The sequence below is a fragment of the Callorhinus ursinus genome, unplaced genomic scaffold (assembly GCF_003265705.2).
Source record: "Callorhinus ursinus isolate GAN/ISIS: 27379988/994484 unplaced genomic scaffold, GSC_fseal_2.0 scaffold4, whole genome shotgun sequence".
Classification (NCBI taxonomy): Eukaryota; Metazoa; Chordata; class Mammalia; order Carnivora; family Otariidae; genus Callorhinus; species Callorhinus ursinus.
The window spans coordinates 128,258,143-128,272,281 of NW_027397066.1; the positions used below are offsets into that span (position 1 = coordinate 128,258,143).

General features: G+C 45.9%; 1 protein-coding gene across 5 annotated transcripts in view; it reads right to left on the minus strand.

Annotated features, from left to right (window-relative positions):
* Window positions 1–4,975, minus strand: part of TMEM154 (transmembrane protein 154) — a 61,856-nt gene extending 56,881 nt beyond the window's left edge. For 4 of the 5 annotated variants that reach the window (XR_003208859.2, XR_003208858.2, XM_025874320.2 and 1 more), the window contains exon 1: window positions 4,812–4,975. Coding sequence is in view for 3 of the 5 variants with exons in the window: in XM_025874320.2 (XP_025730105.1) it covers window positions 4,812–4,902 (91 nt within the window). In the remaining 2 variants the exon portion in view is untranslated. The remainder of the gene's footprint in view (window positions 1–4,811) is intronic. The other variant, XM_025874319.2, reaches the window with a different exon arrangement.
* Window positions 4,976–14,139: the final 9,164 nt, after the last annotated feature.

Consider the following 14,139-nt stretch of genomic DNA (forward strand, 5'->3'; position numbering starts at 1 on the left):
CTTCTGATTTTCAATTTGATTTTGTCTACTTCTTTCTCCTTGGCAATAACTTTGGCATCCTTGTCTACCTGCTTCTGGAATTGACCGGCCCCCACAGCAGACTCTGCTTTGTTGGCTTGTACGTTTCATGGGGTTTTGGCTCCTCCTCATACAACTCCTGGAGTCTGACCCCTGAGGCCGGCTCAGCCGGTCCCCTCTCCATCCCGAGGCTGGGCTTTAAGCCTGAGGTCCAAGCACCACCGGCTCTGCTCAAGCCTGGCGCATCCCTGCCTCCATATCTTCCAAACACTATTCTGTGGTGACAGGACTAGGTTGTTTTGGGAAAGTATTTACAGTAACCTGGTGCTGGAATCAGAAAATCTGGGTTTCTGTCAAATGGGGTGAAGTCATCTCCTGTGTGCCAGAGTGCGTCCTCAGTGCCCCCAAGATTTCTATCATGAATGGGAATTGACAGATACAATGAGCAACAACATTAGGTCTACATACACGGCAGATAAAAGTTATCAGAAAATACTATGTTTTTAAAAAAAAGACATAAAAGAAGGAATAACTAACACAAGAAAAAAATAAAAGCAAGACAGTATACTTTTTTTCTGGAAATGAATACAATTTTCTAGAGTGAAAAATATTACTGAAATGAAAAGCCCAATGAACGGGTTAAGCAGCAGGATAGGCTAGGGGATTGCACAAACCCTCCCACCAGTGGTGCAGAGTTCCTGTTTCTCTAGATCTTTGCCAACATTTGAGGGTGGTGCAAACTCAACACAGGTAGGCAGATTGCAGGTTGTATTGTTTCTTTGCAGAATTGGGCCCATCCCAGCCAAGATCCAGCCCTCTTCTGGATCCTTGGATCAGGCTTTTAGACACAGAGGGACTTGAAACCCCAGTAAATCCCTTTCTGCCTGTTTTTTTTTTTTTTTTGGTCCCTGATTCGGTCCTTGGGGTCAGCTCTCAGCAGGGCCCTTCCACAGGGCTCTCCCACAAAGCTGTGCTTTTTCTCCCTGGTTCCCACACCCTGACACCTCTTACCAGTGACTTCATCATTCCACTTTTCCTGCTTCTGGTCTTCACTTTGCTAATCCCCAGATGCTCTATTGCTCACTCTGCACCTTGCAGCCCTTCCCTTCCCCCTCTACAGGCCAAAGTTAAACCAACTCTCTCCATCCCTTTTCCTATAGTCCAGTCTCTGACCCAACCAAACAAATAGAGCTCCTTTATCAATATGCAATAACCTTAGACCCTAACTGAGGGGGCCTAAGATGTATGTGATACATCGACAGTTGGAAGGATACCATAGACATATTTTTCTAAACCTGAAGCTAGACACATATCCTGGCAGAGCCTAAAACACCCAGAGGTGTTATGGCATACGTTAGAGCTCGGATTCCTGAGACTGAATCTTACTTAGAGCCACCATTTAGCTGTGTGACCTGAGGCAAGTCACCTAGCCTCTCTGTGCTTCCATTTTCTCATATGTAAAACCCCTGCTAGTACTAGAACCCACTATATAAGGTCGTTAGGAGAACTAAATGAGTGAGCGTATGTAAATTATTTTAGAAGGGCACCTGGCATACAATGAGGACTATATGTGTTTGCTCTCATCATTATTACTATTTGAAATTGGAACTGTCCGAGGCAATAGCAGATACCAGTCACGTTCAGTGAAATGAGATCAGTGTCAGAAAGCGCAGCTCCATGTATGCAATTAGTGTTTTCTTTAATTCTTTCTTTTCTTCTCAAGGTGTATCTACTACTTACATGGTTCTTACTCTTCTGAAACGGTGCAGAAAATCTCCCAGTCTTTCCGGTCAAACCTGGTGTTTAGTCCTGGCCACCAAAACAGTTACAGCCTCCTTGTTTCTGCCTCATGCCCTTAGCTCTTCTTTTACAAACCATCCTGCCCATCTCAGCTAATAAATCCCATGGTTTCGGTGTCTGGGAAGTTGCTTTTAGTTCTCTGATAGTGTTAGGCTAACATTGACAGGGCACAGGGCAAGAAGCCAGGTGAAAATGACTCCCTCACTCCCTGGACAGAATGTCGCCCTGACATTGAGTCTGAATTTCCTTAGCGTCCAACACTGGCCAAGATACCCAAAGCCACAGGCTTTCTTTAACTGGGCTCATCTGTTTGGTCAAAATCCCAGAAAAGCTATTTTCTCATTTCTCTCCTGGTGACTCCTAAGTAGATTATTTCACTTGGGGTAGTAATCAAGACGGCAGCAGGCTCTCCATGTAAAGGGAAAGGACACTGACTCTGAGGTATTGATACTGGGCCAGGAAACCGCTGATATTAGATTATGTTACCTGTTTGTGGTTGGCTTGACTTGAGCTATATACTGGAACATGCTTGCAAGGAGGGGTGTCAGGCTGTTCAGTAGACTGGACCCTACTACCAAACATCTCCAAGATACTTTCTGAAGAATTCAGGAAAATACGAGTGTGACACCTATACACTAACTAATGGTCTTAGGCACCATTAGCTGAAAAGGGTAGACATTGATTAATTTAAAAATAATCAGTCTTTAATTTATAAGAGACTTCCCCTTGGCTTTGATTATCTAGCTTTTTGTGAGTGGGCATTTTTGCATTTTCTGACATTGGAAATCCAGACAGGGCCCAGTAAGTGTGTTGGACTATCTAGGTAAACTCTGCTCTCGGCTGAAATGTAGTTTTTCTCCTGACTTCTCTGACATTCTCACACTGCCTGTTTTCAGGAGCTCATCGGCTTTTAATGCTCAGCCTCAAATCCATTCTAGAATGATTGTAGCATTTATCAACAATGATGCAGTTCTTGATTTATGCGGATCCCAACAAGGTTTTGGGAAGTAAGAGATGAGCCATTTTCCCTGGTGGCGCTCATAGCCTGGTGGGAGATATGGGCACATACACACTTAGGATTCAACACAATTAGCTGTGTGTATGGAAGTTAAGTTTTATGTGGGCGTGACACAGGTAAAGTCACCAGGGAAGGTGCAGTGAGGGGAGACATCAAGGAGGACGCAACTTCCAGTCTGGGTCTTTAGGATTATATAGGAGTTCACTAAGTAGAAAAAAGAGGACTTGTCACTCACTTTTGGCAAGAGCCCCAGAGGCCTGGAGCACACACTCCGTTCGGTATGACTGGACTGGGGGAGGGCACATGGGGGGAGATGCCATGGGAAGGAGGTTGAAGCGAGAGTCGAAGTGGCGTAAATAAGGAGCCACCAAAGGTCTTTATGTGGAAAAGCCACTGATCAGATATCAGCCTTAGAAAGAAAACTTGTGCTGAGGCTTCAGGTGATCCTTCTGCGTCTCCCAGATGGCATAAGCTTCGACTCAGAAATGTCAAGAAAATACTCAAAAGCTCAAGAAAATACTCAGGCAAACTTAAATATTACTCTCAGGGCATGTTTGAGGCCTCTGTGGTAGCATTGAGATGCACAAGAAGTGGAAGTGGGATGGCTGAGTTCTGCTTCCTGGGCTGCTGAGGACAACCTGCAGGGAAAGGAGTCTGGCCCAGAGGGCTCTCCACTGGGGCAGAGGAGGGACCCCCGGAGTCCCAGTCAGAAGAGCTGAGCAGCCAAGGGGCTTAGACATCTGATCTTCCGCTGCCTTAGCGCCTTCCTCTGTGCCACCCATGCAGCTTGAACCTCGTCATCTTTATGCTTGTTCCCAGCCCCCAAACTGTGCCTAAGACAACACATTGTCCCCCTCGGCGCATCTGAAACGCTACCTCCCATCTCAACCAGACATCTTTCCAGTCAGAATGGTTTGCCTTTCACTTTTCATTTTCCACCTCAGATGCCTGGCAAGACCACATGGAGAGCACCCAGGGCAAGAGAAATTGGAGGGGCCGTGTGGTTGGGTGCTGACTGTGAATCTCCAGGAAATTGCCACATGCTCAGTCAGTGCCTTGTGCCTGCCCCCTGCCCCCTATCCTATTTAAACTTGAGAACTTTCCTTTTGCTTGAAATACTGACCTACACTACTAGAAACAGGTAGTATCTGTTGACAGAAATCATGGGCAATGAGTTTATTTACCCAAGGGCAAGTCAACAAAACAATATGAGGCAATCGAGGGTGACTGTGCTTGTAGCAACTGTCAAGGGTATAAATCAATTGCGGCTCTTAGCTCCAAATAAGGAGATTTAATATTTTGTCTTTCCAATACCTTTGATTTGCTACAATCACATTACTTTCTAAAATAAAAGTTCATTAGTAACAATCAATGCAAAGAAAATATCCCCCCAAAGTAAAAAGATCAAAGAAAAACAGATGAAAGACTTCTCTTGAAAAGTTAGAATGGATGCCTGGTAACTCCTCCGATAATTTCCTGTTTGCTTTTCTTTTTTTAACTTACTGGTTTTCTTTAGTATACTTGCCAGTAGTACATTTCCATACCCTAGTTTTTCTAGGAGATTTTGGTACTAGCAGATTTCCCAGCCCACATTTTTATAAAAGTAAGTTCATGACTTCTGATTGAAACATTCTTTTACACAAACAGCCAAAAACGTTTATGGTTTCCTTAATATGCCTGTCAAAGCCGGTACATTACAGGGACCCTGCACTTGTTAGAAGACAGAAATTGCGGGAAAGTTAAATGGAGTGAGGGAGCTGGAGCGGGATTGGCCAGCTGCAGGGAAAGCCTGCCAAGCCCCCCCCCCCCACCCCCCCCCCCCCCAAAACTACAAATCTAATTTCGTCTCCTTCTTTCGCAGAAAGGACTAGGTTTTCTGGGTGTCACCCCCCCACCCCCGCAGAGTTCTGTAGCCTCGGGCACTGAACAAGCCTGGCTATCCTTCCCTGGGGTGGAGAACGGGGAGGTAGCTTACCCCGAGCCTGGCTGGTGGGAAGGAGCGTGATCACCAGGGCAAAGGCGAGGGCAGCCCGGGGAGCCTTCCTGTCAGCTCGCCGCCCGGGCATGATGCTGCGCTGGGCTTCAGCCTCCCTGAAACCTGAACATTTCCTGTTTCCTGCTCATTTGGGTCGGTGCTAACTCGAAGGAGAGGTGTTTGCCTGTTTTTTAGGAAGTGATGTAATTCTGCAGGAGCCTGTCAGACCAGCAAGGATTGCAAAAGAGAAGTTGTTCTACAAGCACTGATTCAGTTAACAAGGTCTCCTGAGCCTTTTTCAGTCCTGGCCCTGTTGCCAGCCCCCATCTTTTGAAACTGTCTCTCAGAAACAGTGTCCATAGCTCAGCTGTCCTTTGGGATCCGGGACTGAGGATCCTGGACCACAGGCATTCTCCATTGGTGATTCCCCCCCCCCCCCCAGGGGAGACTCTGGGGCTGCGCAGAGTCTAGAGCAGTGCTATCCAGTAGAACTTTCTGAGATGATGGAAAGGTCCCAAATCTGTCCAATGCAGTAGCCATTAGCTACATAGGCTATAGGGCACTTCAGATGAGACCAGTGCAAAATGAATTTGTAGTTTTATTTTTATTAATTTAAATTAAAAGAACTCCACATGGCTAGCAGCTGCTGTGTTGGACAGCTTAGGCCTAGCGAGCAGGGGCATGTGTACCAACAGAAAATGGCCAGGACACTTCTCTCCAGCCAGGCACATCACCATCCCTGGGCCCTGAATGCCACCTCCCTCATAGGGAGGTAAAGGACAATGCTATACACATGCCCGAATGCGCTCTGCTTCCCCGGAGAGAAATGATTTCTATTATTTTTATTTACTTTTTTCTTTATAAAGCCTTTGTGTTTTTAGAGCAGTTTTAGGTTCACAGCATAATTCAGAGGAGGGTGCAGAGATGTCCCATACACTCCCTAACTGCCCCCCCACACACACACACACAGCGTCCCATTATCAACACCTTCCAAAAGTGGTACAATTGTTACAATGGATGAACGCACACTGATACATCATAATCACCCAAAGTTCACAGTTGACATTAGGGTTCTCTCACGTGTCGCACATTCTATGGGCTTGGCAAATGTATAATGACACAAATCCACCATGATAGTATCCTCCAGAATAGTTTCTCTGCCCTAAAAATCCTCCATGCTCCACCCATTCATCCCTCCTTCCACCCTAACCCCAGGCACCCACTGATCTTTTTACTGCCTCCATAGTTTTGCCTTTTCCCAAATGGAGTATGGTTGGAATCATGCGACAGGTAGGCTTTCAGATTGGTTTCCTTCACTTAGTAATGTGTATTTCAGTTTCCTCCATTACATGGCGCCTGGGTGGCTCCCTCAGTTAAGCATCTGCCTTTGGCTCGGGTCATGATCTCAGGGTCGTGGGATTGAGTCCCGCATCAGGCTCCCTGCTCGGTGGGTGGGAAGTCTGCTTCTCCCTCTCTTCATGCTCCTCATCCCTCTCTCTCTCTGTCTCTCTCAAATAAATAAATAAATAAAATCTTTAAGAAAATTTTCCTCCATGTCTTTTCATGGCACGATAGCTTATTTCTTATTGGCGCTAAATAACAGTCCATTGTCTGAATGTACCACAGTTATTAATTCATTCACCTACTGAGGACATCTTGGTTGCTTCCAAGTTTTGGCAATTATAAATAAAGCTGCCAGAAACATCTGGGTGCATTTGTGCAGATATAAGTGTTCAACTCCTTTGGGGAAATACCAAAGGGCTTGATTGCTGGATCTGTGGTAAAGAGAAATGGTCTTTTAAAGGGCCCATTTCTGAAGCAGAATATGTTCTCAGGGGAAAAAAAAAATCTTCATTTCACTTTTCTTCCTTCTTACATAACAATAAATTTCTCAGAGGTGGTTAGCAAACAAAATAGGACCGAGTTGGATTAGAATGGGGGTGGAAATCCTGCCCAGGGGAAACAATGCAGGAAGGAGGTGTCTGTTTAGACCGGCAAGCAGGGGAGATTAGAGTGTGTTAGGTTTTTGTGTTCTAATTGAAGTCCTTCCCTCTGTTTAGGTTTAGGGCCTAGGCAGCACAGAATGAAATTTCATAATCAGGTTTGCGGTAGTGCCAAGAAGGGCCGAGAGAGAAAAAGAGGCATCAGAAACCCATCTGGTCTCTAACCCCCCTGCCTGCAGGTACCATGAGTCACCCCCTTCCAGTCAGTTTATCTCTGGTGCTCCGGTTGCTGTGAACACTCCAGGCAACTGGAATTCCTCAGCCCCTGACACAGCCATCCGTTTTGGGATTTAGTGCATAGTTGCTTTTCAGCGACATTAGTCACTGTTTATCTCCGTTCTTAGTCACAAGAAACGGGTTGGTGATTCATGAAATGTTCAGTTTGTTCATGGATCCACAGGATGCATTTCACTGTTTTAAACTGGCTTAAGTCAACTGATACAAGATGCTCTGCAGCGTAGGTGACGATGCAGAGCACACAGCTGGAGAAAACAGGCAAGTTCAACACTGGATGATGGATTTGAAAACGGCGAGAACTCTCGCCGAGCACGTGCGCAGACCACGGGCTCGGACGTGCGGCCGCCAGGTCTGGCGCTGAGTCTGGCTGCCGGTGCCCCGTCCCAGCACGCACATCCCTCGCTGTAACACCCACGAGCTGGAGGGGACGCCCAGGGGTGGGTGTTTCCTCCATTCGGCCGTTCACACCCTAGTAGGACTAGTGTCAGACGCCAGGCTGCAGGCACTCATTTGGCCAGGGCGGGGTGTCAGCCTTGGTTTCTTCAATTTTAAAAGGACAGCTCGCCAGGGGGCTTTGCAGAATCCGGTATATGTGACCGGAGCACGGACTCTTTTCTGCGGCAGAGTCGGGCAGCTTCGCACGATCTCTCCGAGTGTGCCGGCCATGGCTCCTGCACAACCATGTAATTTTCTTTTGACCCTTGTGCTAAGACCCTTAGTGTGATTAAGCTTATCTTAAGGGGGAGGAAAATTACCACCATTGATCAGAAGATTGTAGCACCTCAGTGATCTCTTTGCCGCCGTTAAAATCACAGGGAGGCTGTGTGCTAGGTAAAGGCGATTTACCTCTGTTTGTTCTAATTTTACTAACCATTAATTTTGGCAAGCGGCTGCCTGGCCTCGGATTAAATCCTGATACACTTGGAACTAAAGGGAAGTCAGGGCCCCAGTCACAACGATGAGACACAGGGGAGGCTCCGGAGGGACTGGCAGGCACAGAGGCAGGGGGGTGACCTTGTCCTGGTGCCTGCCATTGGCTCTCAACAATGAAAGGAGAAACGGAGGTTATGAAGTATGGTGACTGGGAAACGCTCTGAGGCCTTGTCGGGCTCAAGAGGGCTGGAGATGGGGTGGGGGGACTGGTTCTAGGTTCTAGGACTCTATTACTTCACACAAAAGTTTGGCTCTTATCATCAATGGTCTGTGTCACAGAAGTGACTCTCATCCAAATCCTCCTCCCTTCCCTCCTGCTTCCTCCCTGCCCAACCCTCCCTTCCCATCAGCTCTACAAGAGGAGGGGCAAGGGAACAAACCCAGAAGTGATGAGATCTCACAGTGAGTGCAGGCTCGTAGACACATGCTTCTCCACGCTCCTGCATGCTGCGGAAATACAGGAAGATCATCCAAATGAGAACAAGCAAAGACTGTTGATTCCAAGCTTGCTGGAGCAAGGGAGTCGGCCACCATCACTTGCATTTTGGCCGAGGCTCAAAGGCAGGCACAGGAGTGGGAAAACTTGATAGTGGGAAAAAGAGAAGGTTTCACGTATGCCCTGATAGCAGAGGCTGTTGGCATGAGGAACCGGAAACAAGTTCTAATTACTGGTTCTAGTGACTGGCTAGGGGGCGCATATTTGGCTTCTCCCAACTTGGAAGAGGGAATAAAAGTAGGGGCCATTGTTACAAGGATTATTGTTTGGCTTCCTGGACCGGTTACTAGAGATAGGGTCTGACTTGTACACGTTTGATTTACAGCAGGCTGGCTTCCTGAGTTGTTTGCTACAGACCGTGGATTACAGTTTTATTATTACATATATGGTCTGGCCTTTGTCTGTTTATATATCATCTCTCAACACACACCCACATGCATACTCACACAAAAACTCCACCCACACCGAGACACATGCACACACTTTCTGGGGCTTCTTTCTCTGTCTAAATGCTAGATGGTGGCAGCTGATGGTCTGCAGTGCTTGCTTAATAAAGAAGGTCCTCAGACATGGTAATTGTAAGAGCAGGTGGGCGTGTAATCACTCTGAAGCTGACTGAGAGGGTGTAGGGAGTAGGCTAAAGTCCCAGGCTCTGAAAGGAGTGCCCATACGGATAAGTGGGCAGGGCAGGGCTGGGGCCAAAGGGTTAAACTGAACCCCAGCATGTGCAGAGAGGCTATAGCCAGGAGAGGGGCTGACAGCAATTCTGCCATGTCTTGGTCAGCTTGGGCTGCCATACAAAATACCATAGACTTTTACACTTGACCTTTGAACGACACAGGGCATCGGGGCACTGACCTCCCACACAATCAGAAATCCATGTATAACTTTTGACTTCCCCAGGACTTAACTACTAGCAGCCTACTGTTGACCAGAAGCCTTATGGATAACACAAATAATCCATTAACATCAATTTTGTATATGTATTATAGACCACATTCTTGCACTAAAGTAAGCTAGGGAAAAGAAAATGTTAAGAAAATCATAAGGAAGTATGGAATCAGAAAAGACCCCAAATAGCCAAAGGAATTTTGAGAAAGAAAAGCAAAGCTGGTGGCACCACAAATCTGGGCCTCAAGCTCTCTTACAAAGCTGTCATCATCAAGACAGTATGGTACTGGCACAAAAACAGACACATAGGTCAGTGAACAGAACAGAGAGCCCAGAAATGGACCCCCAACTCTATGGCCAACTAATCTTCAACAAAGCAGGAAAGAATGTCCAATGGAAAAAGACAGTCTCTTCAACAAATGATGTTGGGAAAATTGGACAGCCACATGCAGAAGAATGAAACTGGACCACTTTTATACACTGTACACAAAAATAAACTCAAAATGGATGAAAGACCTAAATTTAAGACAGGAATCCATCCAAACCTTAGAGGAGAACACAGACAGCAACTTCTTTGACCTTGGCTGGAGAAACTTCTTGCTAGACACATCTCCAAAGGCAAGGTAAACAAAATCAAAATTGAACGAATGGGACTTCATCAAGATAAAAAGCTTCTGCACAACAAAGGAAACAGTCAACAAAACTAAAAGGCAGCCTGTGGAATGGGAGAAGATATTCACAAATAACATATCAGATAAAGGGCTAGTATCCAAAATCCATTAAGAACTTACCAAACTCAACACCCAAAAAACAAAAATTCCAGTCAAGAAATGGGCAGAAGACATGAACAGACATTTCTCCAAAGAAGACATACAAATGGCCAACAGACACATGAAAAAGTGCTCAACATCATTCAGCATCAAGGATATACAAATCAAAACCACAATGAGAGATCACCGCACACCAGTCAGAATGGCTAAAGTTAACAAGTCGGGAAATGACAGATGTTGGTGAGGATGCGAAGAAAGGGGAACCTTCGTACTGTTGGTGGGAATGCAAGCTGGTGCAGCCACTCTGGAAAACAGTGTGGATGTCCCTCAAAAAGCTAAAAATAGAACTTCCCTACGACCCAGCAATTGTACTACTGGTATTTATCCAAAGGATACAAACAGAGTGATATGAAGGGGCACATGCACTCCAATGTTTATAGCAGCAATGTCCACAATAGCCAAACTGTGGAAAGAGTCCAGATGTCCATTAACAGATGAATGGATGAAGAAGAAGTGGTATATATACAATGGAATATTACTCAGCCATCAAAAAGAATGAAATCTTGCCATTTGCAATGACATGGATGGAACTAGAGGGTATTATGCTAAGCAAAATAAGTCAGTCGGAGAAAGACAAATACCATATGATTTCATTCATATGTGGAATTTAAGAAACAAAACAGATGAGGGCGCCTGGGTGGCTCAGTTGGTTAAGCGTCTGCCTTTGCTCAGGTCATGATCTTAGGGTCCTGGGATCGAGTCCTGCATCAGGCTCCCTGCTTGGCAGAGAGCCTGCCTTTCCCTCTCCCTCTGCCCCACCCCTGCTCTGCCCCTTCCCCCTGCTCATGCTCTCTATCTCTTCCTCTCCCTCTCTCAAATAAGTAAATAAAACCTAAAAAAAAGAAAAGAAACCAAACGAACATAAGGGAAGGGAAGGAAAAACAAAATAAGGTAAAAACAGAGAGGGAGGCAAACCACAGAAGCTCTTAACTCTAGGAAACAAACTGAGGGTTGCTGGAGGAGAGGTAGGTGGGGGATGGGGTGACTGGGTGATGGGCATGAAGGAGGGCACATGATGTAATGAGCACTGGGTGTTGTATGCAACTGATGAATCACTAAATTCTACCCCTGAAACTAATAATACACTATATGTTAACTAAATTGAATTTAAATAAAAGTTTGTTTAAAAAATCAATCAAGAACAAAGAGAGAAAATCATAAGGAAGTTCCAAAAAAAAAAAAATCATAAGGAAGAGAGAATACGTTGAGAGTACTGTACTGAATCAAAAACAATCTGTGTGTCAGTGAACCCATGCAGTTCAAACCCATGCTGTTGAAAGGTCAACTGTATTTTCACATAGTTCTGGAAACGGAAAGTCCAAGATCAGGATACCCCCATGGTCGTGTTCTCGGGAGAGTCCACTTCCTGGTTTATAGATCACTGCCTTCTCGCTGTGTCCTCACACGGCATCGACAGAGAGCAAGCTCTTTGGTGCCTCACCTTATAAGAGCACGAATCTCCTTGTGAGGGCCTCACCCGAATGACCCCACCAACCCCTAACACCTCCCAAAGTCCCCATCTCCAAATACCTTCATATTGGGGGTAAGGGGTCCAACATCTGAATTTGGGGGGCACACATATTCAATCTATAGCACACAGTCTTTGAAGCTGGGAGCCTACACGTCTAGGTCCATCCTGACCAGCCCCTCTGCACCTGTCAGGACCCTCGGTGATCTCTGTCCCTGCATCCGGGCTGCCAGCTCAGGTGACATACGCTTCAATCGGTCACTCAAAGAAGCTGCTGCAGCATTTGGAGAATCCTAGAAACTTCCACCCCGGGGCCTCAGCAGGCACCTCCTCCATGACAGAGGCTCCCGGACCCAGGGGGATGGCTCATCACCAAATATGAAACTGGGAAAGATTGGGGTTAGGGGCAGAAGTGGCAATGAGCATGTGGGACGAGGTGCAGATCTCTGGTCCGGAGGGCCATGCGGAGCACAGGAGGAGAAGAGCCTGGCTGGCCCCGAGACCCTGTAGCCCTCCTTTTAACTGCCCAGGGTCTCCCTGAGGGCAGAGGGCCGCTCTATTTCGTTCTCCGGTCAATCCCCAGCATTGAGGACAGTGCTTAATAGTTTTTTGAATGAACAAATGAATGAAAAATCGATTAAAAAAATCCTTTTGGTAGTGTTTTTTTTTTTTTTAAGTGGGTGGAAAGAGGAACCTACGTTGGGATTATTTGGGTGAGCTTGTTTATTTCAGAGTCCTGGACCGCACCCCAGAACTAGAGAGTCAGAATCTCTGGAGCTGGGGTCCAGAACTCTGTGTGTTTCATGATGTTCGAGGGGATTTTTATACAGGCTAAAACTTGAGAATCGCTAATCTAGAGTTTCATTTTTAGTTCCTGGAATGGTATTTCCCTTTTCTCAAATAGTGAGAAATAAGTAGCACATGATACTTCCCCTTTTTGCCTTGTTTGCCAGGAAGCCTGGAACTAAGAGTAAAGCTTGGTTGTATAACTCTGCCTAGACCAGCTTCCGTTAGCCCTTCTAGGAACATTTCTTTCCTTGGCTTAGTCAACTTATCTTTCAGGACCTCGTTTGACACCCATTGCCACCAGGGAGCCCTCCCAGAAGTCTCCCCTTGCCTCTTGCATGGCTGAGTGCCCTTCCTCGTCCCCGCCTCCACGGTGCTGGGCAGAATAGACCCGGGCAAGTGCTCCCCTCCTGACTGCCCCTGCCTTACTCAGCTGGGGCTTCCCACACCTGTTAAAAAGAACGCAGTTTCCTTCTACTGCTGTTTCGGTTTTGATCAAATCATATCTTGGTAACTTATCTAAGTCTCTTCAAGCAATTTTTAAGTAGGGCAGACAACATTAGTAAATACATAGTACCTGTTCTGAAGCCCACTTCAGAACGATAAATGCAGATTACTGGTCTCAGTGCTTTTTCTTTTATTGGTTTTGCTATTTAATTTGACTTCTCCAATTCAGCCGATGTCCTGGCCAACTAAATCCTCAACACCAATGAAACCAGAAAATAAAAAGGCACAAAGGTTTGGGGGGAAATTGCCAATTTGAGTAAGAAAGATGTAAGGGGACACAACTCCAATGCTAAGGTATGTGGGTAGTGCCAAAAATAAGTGAAAATGGAGAGGATCTGTAGCAGGTAGGAATGAGTAGTGGAGGGTGGGCGGCGATTGTTTTTTAGGTAAAATGTTATTTTTTCTTATTACAAAAATCATGCGTATTTATGCGGTAAAGTTAAATGCATATAAGCAAAACGAAAGTATTCCATGTTTAAGTTGCTGCAGATATTTTTCCGTACAGACTAGCTAACGGTGTCACCCTACTTTCATTGCCTGCTACCAGCAGTTGGTACTACTCTCCTGCCAACAGACAGTAGGTTCAAAATGCACAGTCACAGACTCAGGTCTGGAAAAACACTAACTTAGTCTATTTTTCCTTTATAGTATCAGTTCTGAACTTCAATTCTGGTGGTGGTAGAAAGGATATAGTCACTTACAAATACAACCAGTCAGTTTGGCGATTTCCCATTTATTTGGGATACACTTTCGGTTATTTTAGGGTCCCTCCATCCCCTTAGTTTTCGCTGAGATTGTGCTGGGAATGCTGGAGTTGGTGGGGAGGGCCGTCTCTAAAATGCAACTCTGGTCCTCGGGCCCTCAGAAGATCAGAAGCCAAGGATTATCTCTTTATAGTTATCTTTGCATTTTAGCTGAGACCTCTTTTTCCTAGACCAAATAGTCTAATTTGCTCGTCTGGGGAGCTCTCAATGAGTGTATGAACAGAGACAGTCCAGGGCCCCCAAATCCTTGTAGTATAGAAGTTCATCTAGTCCTTGCAGCACATGTTCGTGATAATTTTAATAAGAATGCAACTAACTCCCTCAGGGAAAGATGGAAGTGGTGAGACACTCTGGGTCCCCTGGATTGAGAATAAGAAGTCCAAGGCCCCAGTCTTAGTTCTTTCACTAAATGG